Below are 27,836 nucleotides of genomic sequence, written 5' to 3' on the forward strand. Positions count from 1 at the left end.
CAGGATGTCCTTGCATGATGCTCCAAGAGCTCCCATTGGGATGATGCTCTCCATGTGGGTTGTGGCTTAAAGACTCAGTTTTCCTAGAAGAAAAAAATTATTTTCAGTTCACCATTCAGTAGTGGGGATGGCTTTTGTTTTAATGATTTCTTCCGAGCTCTGTGGAGCAGGGGTCTGTGCAGCATGTTCATCTTTTAGATGTAGAACACATTTATTCTCTCCCTTGTTTTCAGCATGTGTTTTGGTTTGTTTCACTACCTGTGCAACTTTGGGATGATCATTTAGACGTACACTGACAGCCTTCTTGTATGTCACTTTGCTCAGACCCATTACGGTTTAATTAAGAATTAAACTGTCCTGTGAATTATCCTCTCGTCCCATGTGGGGGGCAGGGCTTGGGGGACTGCGGAGTGAGGAGGGGTTGAAGCCTCCCAACTTTACAAATTATGTGGATCCGCAGGAAAGGGCCTTTTAGACTGACAGAGCCAGGAACTGTCTGTTCAGTGGGCTTTCTCTTCCTGTTGCTAGCAATGTGGCTCTAGCCGAAACCATACTGCTGTTGGCATAGTGGCTACTCAGTGGGAGTCATGGAGCGGATCTGGGAGAGCTGTACAGCACTGAGGTGTATTAACTCCTAGCCACACTTTCACACCAATCCAGTGAACACCAAGTGGTGATGATGCACAGCATGGCTAGTCTCCTTCTCCTGCCCACCCTGCTCAACACCCAGTGAAGTCTCTTCTGGGCAGTACACCTACAGAGGGGCATCTGGGTGTTCTGGTGAGGGGAAAAGGACTGCTGAGGAAGCACTCCTTCTTCCCCCAATGCAGATCTCCAGAGGAACAAACGTGGACGTGGAGATTAATTTCGCTGCAGTAGACTTTTTTTAATATTCTTCACCAGATCTGGTAGAGAGGTATGTCCAAACTGACTGACAATATCCCTTAAGGTATGGGGAGGATTGTAAATTTATGATTATTACATTCTAAGAATTGTCCAACCCCAAACCATCTGTAAATTCTGATATCATTTAAAATTGGGATTTTACATCTGATTAATCATCAGCTAGCCAGATCCTACACAGACTGAGTGGAAGCAATGTAGTTCACTATGCTACATGTACAGTATGATGCAAGAATTAGTTATTGGGCATGCTTATTTTCTGCAAGTCAATTGTGACAGATTTCATTCACCCCACACACGCACGCGGACACACAAAAATCAGAAATAGTGCTCTGAAATTCACTTCGGGTTTATTTTCTTTCTTCTCAATTTAGAAATATTTCATTTAGGAAAACTTAATACATACAGGCACATTTCTGCAGCAGAATAACTTTACTGTTGGGTTTTTACATTCAGACAAATATAATGTCTGACATTTTCATAAACTAAAACAGAAACACAGCCTGAGTTGCCATTCTTAAGTAAATGAATTGACTCTGAGTGAAAACATATCACAAATTGTAAGTAGTAGCCAGTAAAAAAATGGGAGCTGCGTGTCCAAGAAAAGTACCAAAATAATTCAGACAAATATTTTCCCCATATTCTGGGTTATTTTTCCAGTCTCTGAGAACTTCTCACCTATAATATGGGTTTATAGGCTGTATCAGTGATGAAAACTTGGATCCTGTAAAAAATGTCTTGTACAGTGGTGCAAACAAAAGCTAGAATCCTACAGGTAGACCCTGCACCTACGCAGAATCCCATTGACTTTAGCGGGAGCTCTATGTGCGCAAAAGTGTGCTCACACAGCGCTCATGACCAAAAATGTTAAATGTCGCTGCTCTATTTATCTTAATGAAATAAATTAGAAATGTTTCCTACTCCTACAGTGTGACTTTGCTGCAATACAGTAAATATGTTCTCTTTAGTTTTTACTGCTAAAATATGACCCTTAACTAAAGTTGTTCACATCCAAAATTGCTTTGATGTCCTAATTTTGCACACAATAGCCTTGATCCTGTAATGAGATCTGTGAGTGGGACAAAAAGAAAAGGAGTACTTGTGGCACCTTAGAGACTAACAAATTTATTAGAGCATAAGCTTTCGTGAGCTACAGCTCACTTCATCGGAGTGGGACAGTTACACCTCTGTGGCTCCACTGCCATAGAGGAGCAATTTTTTTATCTGTATTAATGTATAATCCAGATGTATTAGCCTTTTTGTATGCCTGAAGTGTCAATAAGTAAAAATTAATCTTCTAATAATTGTTATTTTGGTGCTAGTTGTTGCATTAGCATTCCTGAATGCAGGGGAAGAAACATTTGGTAACTATTAGAGTGGTTTTCTTCTTAATTTTTTAAAAAACCAAAACTCTGCACTATGACAGTTGACGGAATGTTTCTTTAAAACCAGAGCCAAGAGTTCATCAGCGTAGAAGAGAGCGCAGTGAAAAACTTTGTGACGCCTTCCATAAAACTGCTTTTGTCCTGGATAATTGTTCCTTTAAAGCTTTGTGGCTTTTTAGCCATCCTACATTTCTCAATTTTACCATCTTGGAATTAACCTAATTAACTGCTCTTTTGGATTGACTCATGAAGCCTTCAACCTACTGCCATCCAGGACTGTGAATTCCAATCAGTCTTTTCATTTCCATCAATAAGAAACTCTCTATGTTTAAATATCTGCTTTTGGGTACAACAAAATGTGAAAATTAAGATTTCAGCAAGGTTTGTGACACCAAAGTCACACCCAGCTTAGTAGCAGCAGTGAAAACAATTTGCATCATCATTGGTAATCATGTATATTCATCCTTCATGCTAGCTTGATAGCAGAGGGTGGAGTTTATTAGCCTTTTAGTCTTCCTGAGTTGGGACTTGCCTGCAAGTTTCAAATCAGCTTTCTTCTTTAAATCAGTGTTTGTTTTAATAAGTGGAAGCTGGAGTAGACCATACCTTTAAAAAACAAAGTGAGAAAATCCCAGTGTAGGATTAGCAAATCAGGAATTTTTGTTTGTTAATTTCCTAATTATTTTGTTTGGTATTTAAAATTCACTGGATATCCTGTTTGACTGTGTTGACACCAATGATTGAAAGCAGTAGTTGGTCTGTGACTTTGCAGGAGGTAAGTTTATTTGTGTGTATGTATGCAGTGTAAGTGTTTGTCTCTATTGGAAATGCAGTATCCTCCTTTTACAGACGCTAACCAAATGTAACCAGCTGTCTCCTGTGACAAAAGGAAGGAAACTAATTTGGAAAGCTGCATCTTTTATTTTACTGCTTGTGGAAACGGTGATACCAACAAGAAGGGAATAATTTGTACTGTCAGTAAACTTTTATAAATGCTGTATATTTAGAGACAAAGCAGGGAGTGATAGCGAGTCTCTCTTTACACCTGCAGAACATCTAGCAGGTCTGACTAGTGAGCTCATGTGAGGTTACAAAATGCTGGTTCTGATGTTAGCCTGCTTGTAGCTAACAAACTGCATTTAAAGTTAATCTGAAGAATCCTCCCCCTGAAAATGAGGCTGTGTAAAACTCTGCAAAACACTTTTGACAGGCAGCAAAAGTAGTTCACTTCCTTTTGTGAGAGGCAGTTTAGTTACTATCTTCCTCCTTTTTTTGTTAATAATTGTTTTGTTTTTTATTTAAATAGATTTGAGAACTTGCTCCTGAGGAAGCATGCAGTTCTTTGTTGGTAGGGTGTGGGGAGGGGCTGGAGAAGTCTACTCATGGCTAATCATACTTTGCATCCTTGTTCTGGGGGAAAGGAAAGGCAACTTGATAAATTATCCTCAGCTAGAAAATAAATATATGTAGAATCACAGAGACTAAATAGCTGTTGGCTGGTATAATGAATAGGACACATCTAACATTTTAAAACTTGGCATGCAGATTCCTATTTAAGAGGAGGATAGTGCATTTCCAACCACATTGCTTGCTTTCCTACTTGTCTGTGAGTGCAGAGCAGGAGTTTGAAACCTCACATTCTGCTGCTTGCTTTGCAGACACTGAAGCTTCTGGCAAAAGCATAGCAAAGAATGTTAAAGCCAACCAACTTGCAGGGTTATTTCACACAGGTCTGTAAGGAATCCAGCTGATTTCTTCCTTATCTTTCAACAGTGTTCCTATAATCAGCATTACAGCAGCTATGTTAGTAATTTCTGTCTAGTGAGAAATTTTAAGTTAATTTGGTCTCTTTTTCAGCTACATCTGCTGTCAGGCAGCTATCTTTGCTAATGAAATTGGCAATCCTTTGATAGTGTGAACAAAAGTATTGAACTAAAGACACCTAGATAGCTTTCTATAGAAGACTGTAATTTAGTTTTTACATCCAAGTATATATTACCCTTACCTGAAGAACTAGTTTTAACAATTTTATATTTATAGCAGAGTACAGTGTAATTTAAATAAAAACTCAGCAGGTTTTTGTCTTTAAAAGATGTTTACTTGACTTGTGTGAAATCATAATAAGGTTCTTTCATTTAAGGCTCCAGTAATCGTGTAGCAGTCATTTAATGTATGATGTCTTCAAAAGGAAACAAATCTACCTTTCTGTGCAGTGCAATATTTCAGGCACTGTTGCACAATAAGGTCACAGTGAAGAGTAAGTATTTGCAAAGGCTCCATTTCCTGGCACAGAGGAAGCTGTTTAACAACAAGAGAGGGTTTTTTTCTTTTTAAAACATCCTTTTTGAGCAGTAGTTCTGTTTTGGCAAGCATATGAAATACTCTTGCAGCAGGAGGATGTTGGAGCAAAAACAGGACTGTATCTCTGTTGTAGGGTTGCCAATTTTGGCTGGAGGTTTTTCTGTAGGTTTCATCATGACATAATCTCTAATTAAAGATTAATCTGTAATTCCTGGAGACTCCAGGGCAATCCTGGAGGGTTAGCAACCCTACTCCGTTGAGATTTAAAGAGAGGAAATGCCTTACCCATATCTTCCATTAGGATTGTTAGGAACATAGTTGTGAAGTAGGAGGAAAATTAAGAAAGCTGAGTAGCACGTTTATGCAGTGGGTTCAAGAATTCTTTGTTTTGAAGCAATGTTTTGGTTGAGTAACTCATGAAAGTTTATTACAGAGGCAGTATCTTGCTATCTTAGAGGCTGTAATATATTTCATTTTATTTTTGTTCAAAGGAAAAAACTGACATCTGTCCTCAAGTGAAAAGATGATCTTTGTCAAATGTTATCATGTGGAGAATTCCATTCTTCAGTCATAAGGAAGTTCTTCATAAAAACTTGAAATTTTGTCTTTATTTTACATAGCTCATAGATTTCCCCCCCCCCCCCCCCATCCCTTCTTTGGTATGAAAGACTAGAAGCCATTAAGCAAGGGCTAAAGCAAGCAAATCTGCTGCTCTTTGCAAATTCATTTAAGATCCCCATATTTAGCCCATTCTTCTCAAGCCAACTGCTTGATGGGGACTCTCAGAATATGTTTGGCAGCCTGTCTGCTCACCCTGAGACATCTTTAACAAATGTTTCTGCCTTATAGCCCTTGGACAAGAAACATCATTCCAATGATAAAAAATGCATTCGTTATTCCTCTGTCCCTTCTCCCCTAATTTACTTACACTGGTCTGGTAGTATTTTACAACCACTTTGCACAGCGATAGGTGACTACACAAGGTGCAAGGCAGGGGAGAATCAGTCTATACATTGAATATTTTTTCATTTCTGAGTTGATCTGCATCACTGTTCTGGAGTCTGAATACATTTCAAAAAGAAAGGCCTTCTCCCCATTTGCACTCTTTCTTGGCAGATGTCATTTGAATACACACTAGAATCCACTGGCACAGATTTTGGAGAAAAGCAAGTCAACAGAGCTAGAGAAAGGTTCATTACTAGGCTGTCCTGTTTTGAGATCCAGCAGAGGAAGGACAGTTGATTCTACATCATTTTCAGAACATAATATTCCTATGGAAGATTTGAAATCAATATTTAGTAAAATGGAACAGGACAGATTCTATTTTGAACCTGAATAGACTATTAAGAGCATCTCTTGAAAATGGCTCTTGTTCATTACCACTGTGTTTTGTGTGGGATTTTATCATCTAACCAATTTCCCTTAACGATCACCATGTAGAAGCAGAATATTTTTCTGGTAAAAAGGGTGCTTTTGCACTCAGAGAAGCCTACAATCAGTGTGTCATTTGGGCCTGAACATAAATAAATATGTTTGTAAAGAGCACCACAGGGACGGAATTGGGATCACTGCCCTTCAAGATACATTTCCATAGCACTGTTTCAGTTTTTCTAAACAGGCTCTGTCAGATGGGGTACTGGATCTGCTGGCTTAATTCAATGTTGTTTCCCACAGCAGCAATCCTGCCTTAACTGTGCACTCATGCTTTCTTGGTTTTTACACTTTTTCTCACTCTCATACCCACCCACAAAATATTCACTTGTCTCTTTGTTCCTTCATTTTAAAATTGATAAGAATTAACTTATTCTCCTATTTGTTCCTCTCTTTCTGCAGAGGGAGAACCGCAGGCTCCAGGAAGCGAGCATGCGGCTGGAACAGGAGAATGATGACCTTGCCCATGAACTTGTAACAAGCAAAATAGCCCTCCGAAATGACTTGGACCAGGTAACACAGGCACTGATTTGTAGCCAGGCCTGAGCCTGAACTCCTAATGTTAGGTGGTGGGGAGGGCAATGGCAGTATTTTGCATTCACAATTGAATGAGTGCAAAACTGAAGGCATTATTATTAGTGTCTTTCTTTATCTGCTCCCATTGAGATGCCTAGCTACCTGATCTGTAACTGCAGTCAAGAAGCTAAGTGTCTAATGGATGCAGTTGCAGGCACAAATATTGGCACCAGTGGACACCAAATTACCTGTGCTACTGCAGTCTGTTTTGGAAAATGTAGACCTTAATCTCTAATGCAAATATCAGAATATGGCTACTAACTTGAAAAATTTATGCCATGCTCTCCAGAATTTTAAATTGCTACAATGTCATCCAGTATGTCTCTCACCTCACACATTCCTCTACTCTTCCAAAACCATCTAATCCGAGCTCCAGTTACCAAGGTAGCAGACAGCACTCCCAAGAAAGCTATGTGGAGCTAGCACCAAAAGTTGAGATGTGTAGTATTTCCATCAGTAAAATGCTTCCTACAAAATCTAACCTGTGGCACAGAGGACAAGTGCTGGGGGAGCTGTTCACATGATTAGGTTGACTTTGGGAAGGTTATACACAACTGGGGTGTTGTCTTATCTCTTTGCAATAATGCAGTGCGCTTCAGAATGTATTCTGCTACATTCTTTAGAGGTGAACTGTTAGTAATCAATAGTGTGTTAAATAATAAACAGGACAGATTCTGCACTCTTACTTCAGTGAGTAGCATCTTACTCAAACTGAAGCCAGTAGGCGCTGTTGTGGGGTAAGGTGCTCCGTGGTATGAGTAAGGGTATCTGAATTGGACTGTGCTTTGACTGTATACAATTCCCAACTTACATAAAGAAATACAGTCCATGCTACAACCCTGCAGTTACTCTACCTCTTAAAAGTCAGTGTCTGCTGTTTTGGGCTCAGTTATGACTAAGAGCCTGAGCCATACTGATGGGGGAGATGCACAAGAGGCAAAGGATACGGGCAATGTCTCTGGAGGCTAGGAGTAGATGATAAAACCTTGTGGGATGCTAGGAGATGTATCCACCCCAGCAGCAGTTGAAATACATGCCAAATTGTAACCCTTGCTAGCTCCACAGCTGCTTATTTTCTGCCCATTCCTGCTCTCATATTTTAGCTGTCTTCTATGTAGGAGATTGAAGTGGCTTTTTTACCTGTAGTTCACCCCTGCTGTGGCAATAGCTTTGTCTCTCTATGTGCAACTGTTGTCTTCCTTCCCCACAAGAGTTAATGACACTTATGATGGTGCTAGGCAGATGGGAACCTGGGACTGAGCAAACAGAAAAAGGAACTGATATTCAGATAGTTCTTTCAAGTGTTTTTAATGGTTATGTTGAACCATGTATTATGTTGCTGGTCTAGGGTCTAAAACAGGTTGGTTTGTTTTTTCTTTTTAAAGTTGGCAGGACCCCTTTACTATCCCCTTACCTCCTTTGCGCCATCAGATGCTAGCATCACTATCCCCTTCCTTTCACTATTCTCTTGTTTGTGCCCTCTGTCATACTGCCACTTTGTGTGGAATGACCTACCGATCCTCCCACCTTCCTCTTATTCATATCCTTGCTAAAGACTTGCTTCATCTCTTTTGCCCTCCTCCCCGAACACTAACTCCTCTCACTGTGTTTGGGGGGAGGGGAGGAAACCTGTAGGTGTCCCCACTGCATCTTGGTTATTCTTGTAGATGTAAGCTTCTAACGGTAGGGACATTCTTCTTGTCTCATAGCACCTTGAGTGACATCCTGGCCCTACTGAAGTCACTGGCAAAACTCCCATTGACTTCAGTGGAGCCAGGATTTCACCCATCCTCTGCATTTAACTACTATTAATAACCAGTGGCAGCATGGCAAAGAAGCAAGCTATAGTGCCAGTGATGGTGGGAAAACATGGTGCAGGTCACACAAACAATTTCTGCATTAGGTAATCAATCATTTTGCAGTGCTTTTTCCCATGATTTTGCAGCCAGTGAGTTATTTCTGGCTACAACCACTGCCTGTTCCATCAACTTGCTTATCAAACAGAGTGAGTGCTGCGATGCAATATTAATCTATGAAATGGGGAAGTTACCTAGCCACTGACTGTACCTAACACTGGCAAAACCTCTTTTTCACTGTAATCAGCTAAGCTAGCAAGGTACCCCCACCAGATCAAGACATTTCTGGTACTCTTGAATATCTCATCATCATGCCTAGCTCTTCAAATGAGGGATCAAATTCACACATCCTGACCAACATGCATTATCTGGCTTCTCCAGAAAATATTTTTGCAGTGTTTTTACAATGGTAGATAATGCTCTTCTGCGTCTTATATTGGCCTGCACTCTAAGTATTGTAATACAAACAATACTTGAAAGTGTAAAGTGCTACACAAACTCTCAACTCTCCTGTGATGTAATCCCCATTTTACAGCTGTGGTAACCAAAGCACAGAAAGATCAAGCCGCTTGCCCAGGTCACATGGGAGCTTGGTTGAGAACCCAACCCACTATACCATGCTGCCTCCCTTCTAATTCGTAGTCTTCCTTTTATTTACATCAGAGTCACACATACCCTAACATAAGCCAGGAGTCTCACACGTGATCCAGGATCCTTAATTGCTCTTAATATGGCCCAGCACATTTTCTGTTAGAGTATCAAATAGTCGTGTGGCATTTGCACAGCAGCTGAAACATAATGCAATAACCAAGCAAGCAGTTACGAGAAAAAAACGTGTTTCTGCTGCAAAAAGTGAGCGTGGGAGAACATAGGAGGCAGAGTTGCATCAAGTTTTTTTTTAGCTCATCCCTTCTGATTGTCAGGCTGAAGACAAAGCAGATGTTCTGAACAAGGAGCTTCTCCTGACTAAACAGAAACTAGTGGAGACTGAGGAAGAAAAGCGGAAGCAAGAAGAAGAAACTGCCCAGGTAAGACTTGTTTGAGTGTTCCCACCTAACCAAACACACACACACCACAAGAATTTGAGGGTCAGTATTAAACAATGGTATCAAATGTTTGTTAGTGCCCCTCAAAATATTCATTCTCTAAGTCAGAGTGAAAATAAAAAATGCACATAAAGAGAAAAAATTAAAGTTCTCTATTTCTGAGCATCTTTTGTGTTCCTACTGGAGCTCTGAGGGTCCCATTTTCCAACATTTAATCCGGTTTCCCAACATCCTTTTTACTGCCACTATGTAAAACACCCACACCCAAGGAGGCCTAATCAGACCCTCTTCAGAACCTACAAACGTAGCTGGAGGCATGGCTGTTACATAGAATTTGCCATGCTGAATCAACAAGTTAAAGCTATGAGTTGTTAAGTGCTTCCAGGCTGTAAGCCCAAGAACAGAATGGAAATGATGTTTTTTCCTACTGGGTCTCACCTGATACTGGTTTACAGATTTTTTTTTTTTTTAAACGTTTAGCTATTTTAAGTCCTGGACAATGACCTACATATAAGTGTGTTTTAATAGCAAAAACCCCTCTCATCATGCTTGAGGATTTCTTTGATAACTGTCTGTAAACAGAAGCTGAAGCAATGAGACTTATTTGGCATCATTGCATTAACAAAAGGTTATCAGTCTCCCACAAAAAAAAATATTTCATAGTTCTGTTTCTCTAAATTGGAGAGTCCCATCCTCTCTCCATCTGTCGCTAGAGCTTTACTACCTCTAGCAAGAGAGACCTTCACTTCTGTTGAAAGGTCTCTGTGTTCTTTATGGTGCTGAATGGCAGGATGGGATTTAATGGTATTTTAATGCACTGGCATATAGGTGGTCAGTACTGCGATTCTGAGCCATTTGGGCTGGAGAGGTCATTGTGATGATCCTGGCATGTTCTGCCTTCCTTTTCACTCAGGAGAAAGTTATATTTGAGTATGGATCTGGAGAACTCAAACACTAAACAACAATTGGCTGTCTAGTGGGCTCGTTTATATTCAGTCATAATCAAAGATGTTCCCCATACTCTAGAGCAGAATTTCCCAACCAAAGATATGCAGTAAATGTCCCTGTTCTTAAATGGCTGTTCATATTGCTGAGAATACAATCATTGACTAAAACAGAGGCTATAACAAGTCTTTTTTTTAATACCAGGCTTTATCAAGTAGTGGGAGTTGGTAATGAAGAGCTATAGTTGTTACAAATGGAGAGTATGTTCAAGAGTGAAGTCATCACTCACATGTTGGAAAATTCCTCAAAGCACACCTACTAATATGATTTCTCTCCTTGAACTTTCCAGCTGAAGGAAATCTTCAGGAAACAACTAGAGAAGGCGGAATCTGAAATAAAGAAAACCACAGCCATTATTGCGGAATATAAACAAGTAACATTTATAGAGAAATTCCTGTTTCATATAATTATTTGTAAACCATTTTTAACGTCTTTCTACTCCCCATCTCAGGCAAGCTGACTGTTCAGCATTTTCGTATTTGTACTTTTGACCAGGGCATGTCTCATTTCAGGTTTTCTGAGAGCACGAATTGTAGACAGTTATATTCTTTCTGGAGTTGTCCAAGTGGAATCTGCCATTTTCTGTAGAGAAGAATACCTCCTTATCAAGCCATTCCCAACCCACTACAGTGCAACTGCCTCTTTTGCCCTGCTCCTGGCTAAGGATGTAGGCCAGCTCCCCATGAAATTAGTCAAATCAATCTCAGTGTTAAGGTTGCATCTTGAATACTACCATTTAGACCTTTTTCATCAGCCTTGCTACCACTAATGGATTCATTCTGAGGAAATGACGGTGTATGATTTCGGTGAAGCTATAATAAAATACTGCTGAAATGTACCACAAAAAAAAAATTTTTTTTAATAAACTTTATAAAAGGGATTGTTTTCTCTCTTCCAGATTTGTTCCCAGCTGAGTACCAGGCTGGAGAAACAACAGACAGCAAGTAAGGAGGAACTGGAGGTTGTGAAGGTGAGAATGAGGCCTCTGTATGTGAAGTGTCTAACTCAAATATTCATAGATGCTGGCAGTAAAATACTGAAAGGAATCTAAACTGCAGCCATATAGTAGCAGCCTTGAGAGCCAGGAAGATGGTCTAAACTACCCTCTCAGATGTTTCACAGGATGGAAACAATTGTAGAGTATATGTCCCTTCACCATGCCATTGTGGATATCGGGTATGCTGGAGTTTCCAAACTGGAGTGCACAGAATGCTTGTATTTTCCCCCGCAGAAATGTATGTATTTTGCAGGAAGCATGGAAGGATAAGTCTTTATACGTTCTAATAAGCTGAGAAAGGGAGCCCTTTGGGGAAGCTTTTGAGGTGCATCTCCATTTTGCAAGTGCACACAGGCACAGCCCAAGACAGAGAGAGCAAAGGCTGCTTTGGACTTACGGATTCTGGGCAGACCAGGGAGCTGCTCTTAATTATGGTGGGCTGGCCTGGTCTGCCCTAGACTTTCCATAACCATCCCCCTTCTGTCCTGAACACCAAGGCCTTGTGAGATCTGCATAGAGCTGTCTCTGGTTGTCCTACATAGTCTCCCCACTAGCGGAATTTTCCCCAATAAGGGACTTCACAGCACCTGTATGCTGCCACAGCAACGTACATGGAATCCCTCCCTCTGTTTCTGTAGTTCTCAAACTTTCTGAAGTATATAACTGTTGCTATCCAGTGGCAAATGTCTGCCTTGTACTAGGGTTAAATATTTTACTGCCTACTATTTATGATACATTAAACCAAGGGTTTTACACATGCTTTACAAGTAGTTGGCAGTATAGCAACATACATATCTTCCCTCTCATACCAAAAAAGACATTTCAGAAATGTCAATACCAGCCACTCTACTTACTGTTGTGAAACTGTAATTTTAGAAGAATAAAGACTGACATGCATCTAATTTCTTGAAGCATTTCAGTAAATTTTTTTACTTGTTTACTCTTACTAAGTGGTCTGAGTGCCATGTCAGCAGGATTACATTAGCAGACACTTGCTATTGTTAATGGTGACCAGATATTCAACCCAATATTAACAACAAGAGGGAAGGAATGCAAGCCAAAATAGGGAAAGAAAAGTTTAAAGAATATTTAGATAAATTAGATGTATTCAGGGCTTGATGAAATTCATTCTAGAGTAGTTAAGGAAATAGCTGAAGCAACCATCTTCAAGAACTTATGGAGGACAGGTGAGGCCCCAGAAGAATGGAGAAAGGCAAACATAATACGGATCTTAAGCTAGGGGAACAAAAAGGACTCAGGGAATTATAGACCAGCCAGCTTAACTTCGATACCTGAAAAGTTCCTGGAACAAATTGTTAGTCAATTTGTAAGCACCTCTTCAAGCCAACCCAGTACGGAACTTGCTGTTGTCAAGTGTTCTTGACACTAGGAGCATTCTGTAAGATAATATCACTATTACATGCCAGTATTAATAGCAAAGTAGTGGCCATTGCATCCAGCATAGAGTGATCGCTTGTGACGAGTAGGGAAAACCTGGGTGGGAGCGGGTTTCTAAGCAATATCACATGGCTGTAATATTTTTTTTTGCCAAAAGCCATATTAACCTTAATATTTGATCAAAGGTATTCTTTTTTTAAAGCAGCAAGTTTGAGCCAGAGAAAAAACCCTGCAATCTACTTTGTCAACAAATATGCTAACATTAATGCAGTACTGCAAAAATATCACAAGTCTTGACAACAAGAGGATAAATGTGACTTCTGAAGTCTAGATGTGTTGAAAAAATGGTGAAAGTATTAGGAATTCTTATCCTGGTGCACGTGCCCCTATCTGTTGTTCATGAACTTCTAAAATCATTTGAGGTAACACCACATGTGACAATCTCACACACTTAGTGGCTTCATTTGCTTTTTGATGGTAATCTAACATAAAAGAGCGGCTCTTCCAGGAAACAGGACATCTGTAACATAGCTAAAAATGGATTCTCTGGCTGTTCCAGGGTAAACTGATGGCTTGCAAACACTGCAGTGAGATTTTCAGTAAGGAAGGAGCATTGAAGATGCCTGCTATAAGCAGAGAGACCCGGGGAACAGAAAGAGATGATGAGAAGGATGCCCTCAAGAAGCAGCTGAGGGAGATGGAGCTGGAACTGGCACAGACCAAACTGCAGCTTGTGGAAGCAAAGTGCAAAATTCAGGTATATGTACAGGTATCTTACTGCAGAAAAGACTGATTGTATTAAGCCTTATCTACTCTATGGGGAATTTAGTTGCAACGTGACTGTCTCCTTGACTTTGGTTCTGCTCTGTAGTGTAGATGATGCTAGAATGCTGCTTTTATGCAGTGACACTAAGGGCTATGTCTACACTGGTACTTCCACTGGTAAAACTTTTGTCGGTCAGGGAAGACACTCTCCAGCCAACAGAGCTACCGCTGCTCGTTGGTGGTGGTTTTATTTTGCCAGCAGGAGAGCTCTGTCTTGCAGGCAAAGAGTGGCTATACAGGAGATCTTACAGAGGTATAACTGTAGAGGCACAGCTGTGCCGCTGTAAAGTAAGCCCTGTAGACATAGCCAAATTGAAAGGAGTCTCCTGTTCCTTTCATTCCTGCACCAAAGCTGAATAGAGTCATTCTTGCACTCCCTACAAGGCTAGCCAAGCCAAAGGGGGCTAAGACCACTGCAGAAGAATGCATACTGCACCCTCTTAAAGGGTGGCACAATGGCCACATTAAGTTACATGGTAGGGAGCTCTGGAAAGGGTATGAAACTCAATGCCTCCTGTAGATCTGCTGGGGGTAAATGTAACTGTACATTATTCCCAATCCATGGCAATGACTATAAAACACAATCCAGCCTTTTAATAACATAGTGCTATGTCCAAAAAATAGCTCTCATTTGTGGCCCTAACTTACCCCAGTCCTGTCTGGCATATGATTGTCTGTTGTCAACCCTTTTGTTCTTGAAGTACCCTCTCCTCTTCTGCTAAGCTTGTGGAGTCGCTCTCACCACAAGTCAAAACATCCATCATGCACAGTATCATCCCTTGCGGCATCAGTCAGTACCCATGGCAAGGAGTTTCATTGCAAGCAAGGCAGCCCCTCCACTCCTCAGACACTACCATTCCTCTATTGGTTCAGTGGCAGCTCAAGATATGCCCTTCCTTTCATACTATTCTACTTCTAGACATCTCTACACACAGCTCCCAAGCCATCAAGGCACCATACCATTTGTCTTTTACCCTCCTATAGATTAAATCTTGTTTGCCTACAGTGTGTCTATATGCTCGTCTGTACCATTGCTACACCCACACATCACCTCTGAGGGTTTACTTTATGCCAATCTAATTGGACATAGCTGATTTTGTGAATTCCCAGAAAAATGGGATGTTTTTTCACTCTTCCCCTCTGGTCTTCAAAGAAAAAGAGTTCTAATTTGTAGTAGTATCTTCTGTAGTTCTATGCCTCTCCCCTCTCCTCCCCTCCCCATCCCCTGACTGTAGAAGGAAAGAACTCAGTTAAAGGGAGTGACTTTGAAGATGCCTCTCTAATCAATGATTTTCTGATCAACTCTGACTATTCTACTTCCTTAGGAACTGGAGCACCAGAGAGGAACCCTTATGAATGAAATCCAAGCTGCTAAAAACTCTTGGTTTAGCAAAACCCTGAACTCTATCAAAACTGCCACGAGCACACAGCCACCCCAGCTGCCTCCACCATCCCAGCCACCCAAAGAGAGCAGTACATAGTTCCAGCCAGACTCCAGGCACAAGAGCACAAAGAATAAAGCAACTGAAGCCCTGGAGGATTTTCCCAGGGGTCTCTCCTCTTGGAAAAAGGACAAAAGGCAGGAGTGCAGGCACTGAAGTGAAATCCTTCAGTGTCTTTACTCATTCTGGTGTGACCCTTTCCAAAGGGAAGTTATTTAAAAAAATCCAATTTTATGTTGAATACTTATTTCCCACCTGCCTTCCTGAAAGCCACGTTCCAAAACTTTCATCCTTTTACACTTTATTTTATATGCTTAGATGTTAAGATGGATCAAATAATTCAGAACTAAGTGTTTAGTATGTGAACTAATTATAACTACAGCTGTTTTCTTTTTGGGAAAGAAGGAGGGCAGCATAAATCTTGTCAAAGAAAGCACAGTATAATGCCAGGCTCTATACTGCTCCATACTCATGCCATGGGATCATCTCAAGTTTACAATGGTGATTGCATCCTGCAGTGAAGCATTTCCCATTCATTATAAGTCTTAAGTCACAACCAAGATAGTCTTGTGCTCTCTCTGGCATAGCACATGTGTTTATAATGTTCCTTGCGAATATTGTGTGTGTTTGATTCTGGCAATTAGCTTCCTGCACAAATTCAAGGAGCGCAGGTCTTCCAGGCGCTGAGTGGCAGTACTGTTTAACTCTTGTGTGTCACACCTGAACTGGAATTTAAAGTGAAATCTTCTAGTTCCCTTCTTATTCTATGTTTTATTTTCTGAACTGGAGAAATGATTCCCTCCATCAGAACAAAGGGAAGGATATATTCCTTGGGTGAGGTTTGTTTGGGGTTTTTTTGGCCAATAAGTAGATTTGAAACCTTGCTTAGTTTTGACATTCTACTACCCCTGTGCAATAAAAGCTTTTTTTTTTTCCCAGGGTAAAGTTGGTGGAAACATTTTCACATGAAACACTGGGCCAAGGTTTAAGGCTTGCACTTGGCACAAAACTGGAAGCATCAAATCAAAATACTCTCTTTGCACAGGAGAAACAAACACCATAGAACAGTTTATTTACTTTTGACACTTTATTAGGGAACCCTAAGTTCCTGTATTTTTTTTTAAAAGGACAAAATATTAAAAATGCAAGATAATAGACTTTACTCATGAGGTAAACTTTTCTGATGATTATTCTTGAGTCTGTCTGAAAACACGATTGTCTTGTTTTATATCTCTAAGTTGAAGTGCAAAAGCAGTTGTCTTTTTTTATCATAAATGTTTATAGAAATACTTATTTCATGAAAAATTAAACTATTGCTTAAACTGATGGAAATATTTTTTAATTATATTTAACATGTCTATAAGAAGGTCTCGCAGATAAATATTGTTACTGAACAAGAGGTTAGTTGTGCATTGTTTCCCCATGTTATAAAATGTTCCAGGGACATTAGCCCTGTTTTGATTTTAAACTTTAAGTAATGCAATATTGCATCAGCTCTGTACAATAAAGTTTAATGATACTCACATCCTGCTTCATTTTCAAGTATATTTTCAGAAGATTTTTACATATAGTACAAGTTTTAATATTTACCCTATGCCAAATGAGACATTTTGAAGAGCAGTCAGCTGTTTGAAGTAGAAATCAAAATGTAGTCACTATCCGTTGGCAGCAAAAGTCCTGCAATTTGGTGATGTAGGTTCTTTTTTCTAAGAACAGAGCTGAAAAGAGTTAAGTTCCTCTCTTTAGAATGGTTTATAAACTTACATGGAAGAACAGTGTTTTGTCTAGATGTTGTTACAGGGTGGAACCAAAAATAAGAGGGTTCTTCAAATGAAACTATATTTTGGCATGCTTTCCATAATCAGCTTATTGCTATTAGTAATTCCACTGGACAGGAACGCTGGTGTTTTATTCAGTTAAGTATTAATTTCAGCATTGAGATGTCACTGGAAAGTGAATTAACAAACTTGAACTAAATTATGTAATAAACTGGAGGTGACAATTATATACATTAGGATAATTACCATATTGTAATACTAGGAGTACTGTGCTCACAGCCAACCAAATTTCTCATTTAAATTCCAATCCTTTAATTTCAGTCATGCCTAGAGGTTGATTTATATTGTTTTCCAAACAAGGTCTTCAATGCAGTATAAACAGAAAAGTGAGTTAAAAATGGCACTTTCTGGCATGTCTCCAGTCATAAAAATGTTTGCTACTTGTTAGCCATGCTGAGCTGTTACAGTTATCGGAGAGGAAATTGGATTCTATTTTACCTTCACGTGATAGCAATAAAATTATCAGTCCAGTGCTGATGACAGAATCTTCACTCCTGATTATGATCCAAGAGGCTTGATTTTTCTAACAGCCCCCAACCCTCCAATCCCAGGTTGAGTGTCTATCACCTCTAATTAGAAGAATGAATAACCTTTAGACTTTAAAAACTGTAAATCTTGTTGGAATCAGTGAAAGAACAAATAAAATAGCACTTTCCTGACTGTAATGACAGTGATATTCAATAACATGGAAAGCTAACAAGACTTTAGGGTTACAAGATAGGAGGTAAAATCCCACTTCCTGGCTGTATATACAAATAACCTACGATTGTCATAAGGATAAAAAAATTGGTTTTAGTTGGCCCTCTCAGTGGTGAAAGACAGAATTAGGTATATGATGGAAATGTGCACCTTCAGGGTTGGCTGACATACTGTATGTGGTAAAGGCTGATGTTTGTACAGATTTTTTTCAATGGGAGACTTCCTGAATTGAAAGTCTCACTGAAGCGAATGTGTATCTGTTCAAACAGCACTGAAACAGTAAACATAACTCAAAGTGTGGAAGTAATTATTTTTTTAAATCAATATCAAAATGCATACCCAGTTCCAACAGTTATACTAAAGTTAATTTGCATCTGTCCATATGTAAGGAGCAAGCGTTATTGGGGATTTTTACTTCTATTCAGAACAAGTGATTATGAAATATGGCCTTAATTTCACACAGAAACAAGTCTCTGTAAAATATATATTTTTGTGCAGTTATTAATCTTGTGGATACTAGGGCCTCACTGAGGTGCACAATGCAGAAAGAACAAGTATATTTTTCCACTTTATGCACAAGTTTGGGTGAAACACTTAACAGGATAAATAAAAAGTTGGATTAATTATATGGTACATTGATTCACTAATCATATCTTTGTGGATCAAAGTTGAATTTATGTAAACTAGTAGTGCATACTTCATATTACTTAAAAAAAATTGAAAAGTTAATGACTTACCTTCATTCAGATAAACTGCTCAAGGTTCTTATGCTTCAGTCCTCAGTAGAAGGAAAGCACTGAATCATATAGCCAGCTGACACACACATCCCAGCCTCTGCCCTGCTCATTAGATTGTACATCTTCCCATTTGCTATAGCTAAGTTATCTTTAGATAAACAGAAAAAATCTTTTTGTATTATAAGTTGTATGGCAGGACTTTGTTTAGCCATTGAATTTCCTGTTTTATGCTGGCGTATTTTGTTTTATTCTCATTTCATTAAAAAGCTAGTTTGAAGCAAAAAGCAGGTGCGAGGTATCTCAGTTCACTAGAACAAGAAAGGAGAGTCAGGCAGAGCAGAAACTCATCCCTCAATACCAGAGTATATTCGTCATAGCAGACTCCTGTAGTCTGAGAAGAGACAAATACATTACAGCATTAGGTTTTGTTGCAAACACCAGGGGTGAAATCCTGGCCCCAGTGAGACAATGACAAAACTTCCATTGACTTCAGTGGGGCCAGGATTTCACCAGTGGAGTTGAGTTTGTGATATGCTGACTAGCCTTGGTGGTAGTGTTCTTTAGCAGAGTAGAAAAACTGCCCATACTGGCTGCTACAGTATCATGATTTACAAATTAAGTATGAAAAAATCTTGCTTTCCTGATGCCACAACCTCTCAGTAGGAAGTGTGCATGGCTGAATTCTGACATCCCTGTACTGAACATGTGAACTTTGTTATTTTTCATCTCCTAGAGAAGCCTTTAGTACATGTTTTACATTTGAACATCTAGGCAGTGATTTTAACTAAGAGCTCAATGATAGTTCTCTTGAACCCACAGCAGCCATCAGTGGATGATGCCTTGTAAAGTAGTCAGTTGTTCAATAGCTGTCTTTACTGGACATATGGCGCTACATATGCCCACAGATGTAAAGCAGCACCATACATTTTCCTCTTAAAATATAGTCTGGTTATTATACTAACCATCCCATGGAGAGGTGTCCCACAAAAAAAGCATTTCTATCCAAATAGTGCTAAATGCTCATACACTACATCCCTTTCATTCTGGACTATTCAGTGTAGAAAATGTCGCAAGTTGACTTCTGAACACCCCCTAATGCACCCTCTAAAACTAGGCTATGAGACATAGAAAGCATCCAGTTTTAAAGAGATTCATAATGAGAACTAAAAACTGGAGCATATAAGGGCACTACACACAAGCACTAATTACAACCCTACCTTTCCTAGTTCAGAGGCCTGCAAAACAACATTTCATGACCATTACTCCCTTTGTACAGGTTTGCCCTTCAGGAATACAGAGCTGTCATTAATTTCTTCCAGACTCCCAGTGGTTTACTATTGAATGTATTTCATGCCTATTTTTACCTGGAAAAAATATGGCTCAGAAATAAGAACTTTACTTCCTTCCCTTATTTTCTTATTCAGTGAGACTTGTTTTTATTTAACCTGTAAAGGAGCATATATGCATCTTTGGAAACTATATATTATATATAGAATAATATATAGGAAACTGAATTAGGAGATAAAATACATCAGAAGAGTCTAGTGTCACAAATTTCATTCATGTGATTTGATAACCACCAGAATCCTGGGCTGTACTAATTTCCTTTCAGTTTCTCTTATTTTTGTATTTTACATAATACATTGAGCCTACTACCAATTCATATAAACAAGAGAAAATGTTATTGGCATCTTTTCCTGATTCCCTCCTTTCAACAAACCCCCAGAGGAAATGAATGTGGATGATGTTTTCAAGAATTGTATTGGGAGCCATTTCACTTAGAACCATCACCTGCTCTTAGAAAGCCCAACTCTGGAGAGAATCTTTTTTATAGTTTAAGCAGAAAATACAATGATGTCAAGTGCAAGCAAAGATGGGCCCTATCCAGCTCCCTAGTTTTCCAAAATTTAAAGGGGGTTCAGTTCCAAGGGATTTATTCAGCCTCTTGAAATAGGGACCAGCTGCAAAGCTTGGATCCAGCGTGAAGGTTCCCCACCTGTTGGGTTATTCAGCTGCACAGTCTTGATTTGGGTCCATCTCTAATTATAAAAGAAATACACTGCTAGTGGACTAGGGAGCTACAGGAGCTTTGTTGTATTAGACATAGGATTTGGGAACATTTCTATACTGCCAATCAGTCGCTGTATAACCAATCCATGTATCATATAAAAATGTAAAGGTAACACTTGTTATTAAAAGTGTAAATTAATGTACATCATCAGAAGAAATGTTTACTTTTTTAATTGTTAGACATGTTTAGATCAGTATCTTGTTTTCATTGTGTGAATGATATCTTGTAAAATAAACAGAAATGCAAACAAGATGGGAATGAGATGCTTGTTTTCATAAACTGCTTACGTTACTGATACCTTCAATGTCTGCTCAAGAAATGGTTTGACCTCTATTTACAATAATAAATCTTATTAACACTGGCACTTTTGATATGCTTACAGCAACTCAGTTTGGTCATTCTCAGGCATGCAGCATTAGTGTATCAAGTCCTATCACTAAGGTTAAGATTTTGTCAGTTATTTTTAGTAAAAGTCAGGGACTGGTCACGGGCAATAAACAAAAATTCATGGAAGCCTGTCCCTGACTTTTACTAAAAATAACTGGGGAAGAGGGGGAAGGGGCACTGACCGCCACAGGGGACTGAAGCTCAAGTCCTGGAGGGAAGTGGGGGAAGGAACTGACAGCCCAAGCAGGGGGGGACAGAAGTCACAGAGGTTTGTTAAAATGTCACAGAATCCATGACCTCTGTGACTAAATTGTATCTTTACCTATCACTGAATTCACACTTAGAAAGTCCGCTAATGGATGTTATATAGCAAGCAACTAATTTCAAGGGTCTGGGGCAGGGGTAGTCAATAGGCAGACTTGTGGGTCAAATTCAGACCACCCAGACACTTTTCAGTGGACCCCAAAATCTTTTTTTTACTTAGCATGATCATCATTATTTTCTCTGGAGTCTGGATCTTGACTATACATTGACCAAGAAATTTGGACCTTCACAAAAAATAATTAACTACCCCTAGATGGGGTAATGCAGTACCACATCTGTATCTGTGGTCCACAGCTCAATTGCTGGCAGTCTGTGGAGAACTGATACGTCACATGGCTCCTCTTTTCCAATTGTTTCTAGAGATGCCTGGGGTCTTCAGACCCTGCAGGCTTACGAAAGCTGCTGGAAGTAAAGGTGCCAGTCTGTCTATATACAGTATACACTACTCCTAGAGGCTGATGCTACACAAGGAGTGAGGTTACAGGGTCTTGCATATCTCCCTAGCAGAATACACAGTGGAAGCAGGCAATGGGGCAGGCAAGCACTATACCCAAGAAGAGAAGGAGAAGGTGGCTGTGCAGGAAGGCCAGGGGAGCAGACTAGAAAAGGGACAGAAGCTTGTGCTGGGGGAGAGGAGCAGAGAAAAAGAGGGCCAGACAGCTGGGAAGCGCGAGGGGGCAGGAGGGAAGGGAAGACACGGAATAAAAGTAAGGGTATGTCTACACTACAAAATTAGGTCGAATTTATAGAAGTCAGTTTTTTAGAAATCGTTGTTATATATTCGAGTGTGTGTGTCCCCACAGAAAATGCTCTAAGTGCATTAACTCGGCGGAGTGCTTCCACAATACCGAGGCAAGCGTCGACTTCCGGAGTGTTGCACTGTGGGTAGCTATCCCACAGTTCCCGCAGTCTCCGGAAATGAGATTCAAAAGTTCGCGGTTCTTTTCCTGTCTACCTGGCCAGTGCATCTGAGTTGAGAGTGCTGTCCAGAGCGGTCACAATGGAGCACTCTGGGATAGCTCCCGGAGGCCAATAGCGTTGAATTGTGGCCACAGTACTCCAAATTTGACCCGGCAAGGCCGATTTAAGCGCTAATCCACTTGTCAGGGGTAGAGTAAGGAAATCGATTTTAAGAGCCCTTTAAGTCGAAAAAAAGGGCTTCATCGTGTGGACGGGTGCAGGTTTACATCGATTTAACGCTGCTAAATTCGACCTAAAGTCCTAGTGTAGACCAGGGCTAAGATTACATTTTTGCAAAAAAAAGCAAGGAATACCCTTTTCTAACAGAAGAATGGCCATACTGGGTCAGAGCACAAGTCCATCTAGCCCAGTGGTTCCCAAACTTTAACAACCTGTGAACCCCTTTCACTAAAATGTCAAGTCTCACGAACCCCCTCCTAAAAATTAATATGTCCAGGGATTTTCTTCTTTACCTGAGTATAAATTATAAAAGCAGTGATCTTGGAAATACAAAATTTGTTTTTATGACATGCTTATTATACACTATTATTATCATTACAGTATTATTACATTATGAAAATGGCAACACACTTCCAAGATCTCACTTTCATAGCTTGTATCACTTTGAATAAGCCTGTTATAAGACAAGGCTCCTATGTTTCATCAAGGAGTATCAGATGTGAAACAGCATGAAGGTATTTAAGAAGCCAATTCAAAGAGTTCTTCCTACACAAGCACTCAGGTCTTGAGCAGTCCAGGCAAACAACACACGTTGCAACAAAGCTTAAACTTGTTCTTCATAATAATTTAAAAAACAATATTAGCTGCCTATTTAATTTTAAAAACAGCAAAAAATATCCACCTCCCTTTCCATTTCTTATGAGTCTTGAAGTTTAAATCTCCTCAGTGTGATAGATATGCTTGCTTTGATCTGCTTAGCTCTTGGAAGTCCAGGGGCTCTGGGCTGCTGGCCACGTGCTGCCCGGAGTCCCTAGGGACAGCTCTGTCCGCCATTAGGGAATTTTTTCCCCAAGAACCTCCTGTAACATTTCGTGAACCCCAGTTTGGGAACCACTGATCTAGCCCAATATCCTGTCTTCCAACAGTAGCCAATACCTGGTGCTTCAGAGGGAATAAACAGAACAGGTAATCATCAAGTGATCCATCCCCTGTTACCCATTCCCAGCTTCTGGCAAACAGAGACTAAGGACACTATCCCTGCCCATCCTGGCTAATAGCCACTGATGTATCCTCCATGAATTTATCAAGTTCTTTTTTGAATCCCATTATTGTCTTCACTTTCACAACATCCTCTGGCAAAGAGTTCCACAGGTTAACTGTGCACTGTGTGAAGAAATACTTCCTTTTGTTTGTTTTAAACCTGCTGCCTATTAATTTCATTGGGTGACCCCTAGTTCTTGTGTTATGAGTAAATAACACTTCCTTATTTACTTTCTCCACACCAGTCATAATTTCATAGAACTCTATCATATCTCCCCTTTGTAGTCTCTTTTCCAAGGTGAAAAGTGTGTTCTATTAATCTCTCTTTATATGGAAGCTGTTCCATACCCCTAATAATTTTTGTTGCCCTTTTCTGCGTCTCTTCCACTTCCAATATATCTTTTTTGAGATGGGGCAACCACATCTGCACATAGTAGTCAAGATTTGGGCATACCATGGATTTATATACAGGGAATATATTTTCTGTCTTATCTATCCCTAATGATTCACAACATTCTGTTTGCTTTTTTGACTGCCACTGCACATTGAGTGGATGTTTTCAGAAAACTATCCACAATGACTCCAAGATCTCTTTCTTGAACGGTAACAGCTAATTTGGACCCCATCATTTTATATGTACAGTTGGGATTATGTTTTCCAATGTGCATTTCTTTGCATTTAGCAACATTTAATTTCATCTGCCATTTTGTTGCCCAGACACCCAGTTTTATGAGATCCCTTGTAACTTTTCACAGTCTGCTTTGGACTTAACTATCTTGAGTAGTTTTGTTTCATCTGCAAATTTTGCCACCTCACTGTTTATCCCTTTTTCCAGATCATTTATGAATATGTTGAACAGTACTGGTCCCAATACAGACCTCTGGGATGCACACCACTATATTTACCTCTCTCTGTTCTAAAAACTGGCCATTATTCCTACCGTTTCCTATCTTTTAACCAGTTACTGACCCATGAGAGGACCTTCCTTCTTATCCCACTAAACTTCTTACTTTGCTTAAGAGCCTTTGGTGAAGGACCTTATCAAAGGCTTTCTGAAAAATCTAAATATAGTAGAACCTCAAAGATACTAACGCCAGAGTTACGGACTGACTGGTCAACTGGACACCATGTGAAACTGGAAGTAACCAATCAGGCAGGAGCAGAGACCAAAAAATAAAAAAAGCAAGTATCATAGTGTGCTTCTATTGCGTACCACACTGTGCCTATCTTGCATCTTAAAGGTAGGCACATCTGGGCCTCTGTTATGCTGTCTCCGAAAAGTTTCCATGCAGCTTGCAGTTATTTCACTTTTGGCAATGTATCTTTTAATTTCTGTTTACCTAACTTCCTCATTTTTGTGTAGTTCCCCTTTCTGAAATTAAATGCTACCATGGCAGACTGCTGTGGTGTCGTCACCCCCACAGGGATGTTAAATTTAATTATATTATGGTCACTATTACCAAATGGTTCAGCTATAGTCACCAGATCCTGTGCTCCATTTAGGACTAAAGCATTGCCTCTCCTCTTGTGGGTTCCAGGATAGCTGCTCCAAGAAGCAGTCATTTAAGATGTCAAGAAACTGTATCTCTGCATCTCATCCTGAGGTGACATGTACCCAATCAATATGGGGATAATTGAATTCCCCCATTATTTTTGTAGCCTCTCTAATCTTTCTTAAAAAAAAAAAAAAAAAAAAAAGAGTACTTGTGGCACCTTAGAGACTAACAAATTTATTTGAGCATAAGCTTTTGTGAGCTACAGCTCACTTCATTGGATGCATTATGCTCAAATAAATTTGTTAGTCTCTAAGGTGCCACAAGTACTCCTCTTTTTTTTTTTGCGGATACAGACTAGCACGGCTGCTACTCTGAAATCTAATCTTTCTGAGCATTTTGCAGTCAGTATCACCATCCTGGCCAGGTAGTTGGTAATTTAGCCCTACTGGTATATTCTTATTATTCGAGCATGGAATTACTATCCATAGAGATTCTATGTCACAGTTTGGTTCAGCTAAGATTTTCACTTCATTTGACTCTTCGCTTTTTTACACATACAGCACCACCCTCCCGCCTGCCTGACCTGTTCTGTCCGTCCGATATATTTCGTACCCTGGTATTCCTGTGTCCCATTGCTTATCCTCATTCCACCAACTTTCTGCGATGCCTATTATATCATTTAATACCAGGCACTCAAGTTCACCCACCTTATTATTTAGGCTTCTAACATTGCTATATAAAAAAGAAAAGGAGGACTTGTGGCACCTTAGAGACTAACCAATTTATTTGAGCATAAGCTTTCGTGACCTACAGCTCACTTCATCAGCTGCATTCAGTGGAAAATACAGTGGGGACATTTATATACACAGAGAACATGAAACAATGGGTGTTATCACACACACTATAACGAGAGTGATCAGGTAAGGTGAGCTATTACCAGCAGGAGAGCGGGTGGGCGGGACGGGGAACGTTTTGTGGCGTTCTGTTATTTTCTTTGTTGGGCCTGTTCTCTAGTAGGTAACTTCTGGGTACTCTTCTGGCTCTGTCAATCTGTTTCTTCACTTCAGCAGGTGGGTATTGTAGTTGTAAGAACGCTTGATAGAGATCTTGCAGGTGTTTGTCTCTGTCTGAGGGGTTGGAGCAAATGCAGTTGTATCATAGAGCTTGGCTAATGCCATTAACCATCACCTTCAGCCCCCAACTAAAACCTCTCCAACACATCATCAAGGATCTACAACCTATCCTGAAGGACGACCCATCCCTCTCACAGATCTTGGGAGACAGGCCAGTCCTTGCTTACACACAGCCCCTCAACCTGAAGCAAATACTCACCAGCAACCACACAGCAGAAACACTAACCCAGGAACCTACCCTTGCAACAAAGCCCATTGCCAACTCTGTCCACATATCTATTCAGGGGACACCATCATAGGGCCTAATCACATCAGCCACACTATCAGAGGCTCGTTCACCTGCACATGTGATAAATGCCATCATGTGCCAGCAATGTCCCTCTGCCATGTACATTGGCCAAACTGGACAGTCTCTACGTAAAAGAATAAATGGACACAAATCAGACGTCAAGAATTGTAACATTCAAAAACCAGTCGGAGAACACTTCAATCTCTTTGGTCACTCGATTACAGACCTAAAAGTGGCAATTCTTCAACCAAAAAAAATTCAGAAACAGACTCCAAGGAGAGACTACTGAATTGGAATTAATTTGCAAACTGGATACAATTAACTTAGGCTTGAATAAAGACTGGGAGTGAATGGGTCATTACACAAAGTAAAACTATTTCCCCATGTTTATTCCCCCCACCCTTTCCTCAGACGTTCTTATCAACTGCTGGAAATGGCCCACCTTGATTATCACTACAAAAGGTTCCCCCCCACCTCCTGCTGGTAACAGCTCACCTTACCTGATCACTCTCCTTACAGTGTGTATGGTAACACCCATTGTTTCATGTTCTCTGTGTATATAAATCTCCCCACTGTATTTTCCACTGAATGCAGCGGATGAAGTGATCTGTAGCTCAAGAAAGCTTATGCTCAAATAAATTTGTTAGTGTCTAAGGCGCCACAAGTACTCCTTTTCTTTTTGCGGATACAGACTAACAGGGCTGCTACTCTGAAACCAACTGGTATATAAGCACTTCAAAAAACTGTCTAGGGCTAAAGATGCTCATGTACCTTCCTCGGGCTACTGGTCCATGACAGCTGCAGTCACCAGCGCCCACTGAGCAGGGGCACCAGCTGGCAGCTGTTGAGGGCGGAGCAAGAACCCCAAAGGAAGGGGGCAGCGAGCGCGGCGACGCGGGATCCTAACCGGGTCTAAGGACGCTGCCGGCCGGGCCGGTACCTGAACAACACCGTTCTCCGCGGCTCTCCTCGCACAGCGCGGCCCCTCTGCCGCACAGCGCCGGCTCCCCCGTCCCCCGCGGCGAGAGCGGGGCTCCTCACCCCTTTCCTTTGGGCGGCCATTGGCCAACCAAGAGCGACCCCCAGTGCTCCGGGCAGAGGAGAGACTCGCCACGGCTGGTGTGACAGCCACCAGCTGAAGGGGGATGGGGGCGGAACTGGGACACAGCCCCCCGGGCGGCAACTGTAGAGCCGGAGCCCCCTGACCAGAGGCGCCCGCCTCCCCGCGGCGAACACCCCTTAACGCGGCCCGGGCGGCGCCTCAGCTAGGCTGTCTCCCTGGAAACGTCGCGCCTTTGATAGCCCCGCCCACTCCGTTCCCGCTCGCAGGGCGCACGGCGATAAAATGGCCGCCGAGCGTCTACGCCAGCTCTGCAGTAGGACCTTCTAGGACGCCCGAACTCCCGCGAACTCTATGCCTCTTCCTGCTGGGAGCGCGAAGGGGCGTGGTTTATGCGGCTCTAGTCGCTAAGGGGCGTGGTCCGGGCTCCTGCTCTCAGGCGGAAGCTTGGGATCG

The 27,836-nt window shown here is 40.8% G+C and overlaps 1 protein-coding gene and 1 long non-coding RNA gene across 9 annotated transcripts in view; one reads left to right on the forward strand and one right to left on the reverse strand.

The window, feature by feature from the left end:
• RABGAP1L (RAB GTPase activating protein 1 like) overlaps positions 1 to 20,760 on the forward strand; it is a 560,046-nt gene extending 539,286 nt beyond the window's left edge. For 6 of the 7 annotated variants that reach the window (XM_077824229.1, XM_077824228.1, XM_077824230.1 and 3 more), the window contains 6 exons: positions 6,423 to 6,533; positions 9,376 to 9,480; positions 10,793 to 10,876; positions 11,402 to 11,473; positions 13,458 to 13,655; positions 15,049 to 16,688. In XM_077824229.1, coding sequence (XP_077680355.1) covers positions 6,423 to 6,533; positions 9,376 to 9,480; positions 10,793 to 10,876; positions 11,402 to 11,473; positions 13,458 to 13,655; positions 15,049 to 15,204 — 726 coding nt within the window. In that variant the 3' untranslated portion in view covers positions 15,205 to 16,688. Of the gene's footprint in view, positions 1 to 76; positions 3,064 to 6,422; positions 6,534 to 9,375; positions 9,481 to 10,792; positions 10,877 to 11,401; positions 11,474 to 13,457; positions 13,656 to 15,048 lie in introns of those variants that run through there. The other variant, XM_077824235.1, reaches the window with a different exon arrangement.
• Positions 10,596 to 27,574, reverse strand: LOC144268909 (uncharacterized). Of its 2 annotated transcripts, none has more exons than XR_013346864.1 (4): positions 27,261 to 27,574; positions 18,440 to 18,830; positions 16,756 to 16,883; positions 10,596 to 10,832 (listed from the first exon to the last, which is right to left on the reverse strand). It is a non-coding gene; the product is annotated as an uncharacterized LOC144268909 (long non-coding RNA). The 2 variants fall into 2 exon arrangements; XR_013346865.1 differs by lacking the exon at positions 27,261 to 27,574 and adding an exon at positions 27,092 to 27,222.
• Between the last annotated feature and the right edge of the window lie 262 nt (positions 27,575 to 27,836).

Source organism: Eretmochelys imbricata, chromosome 8, assembly GCF_965152235.1.
Source record: "Eretmochelys imbricata isolate rEreImb1 chromosome 8, rEreImb1.hap1, whole genome shotgun sequence".
NCBI lineage: Eukaryota > Metazoa > Chordata > Testudines > Cheloniidae > Eretmochelys > Eretmochelys imbricata.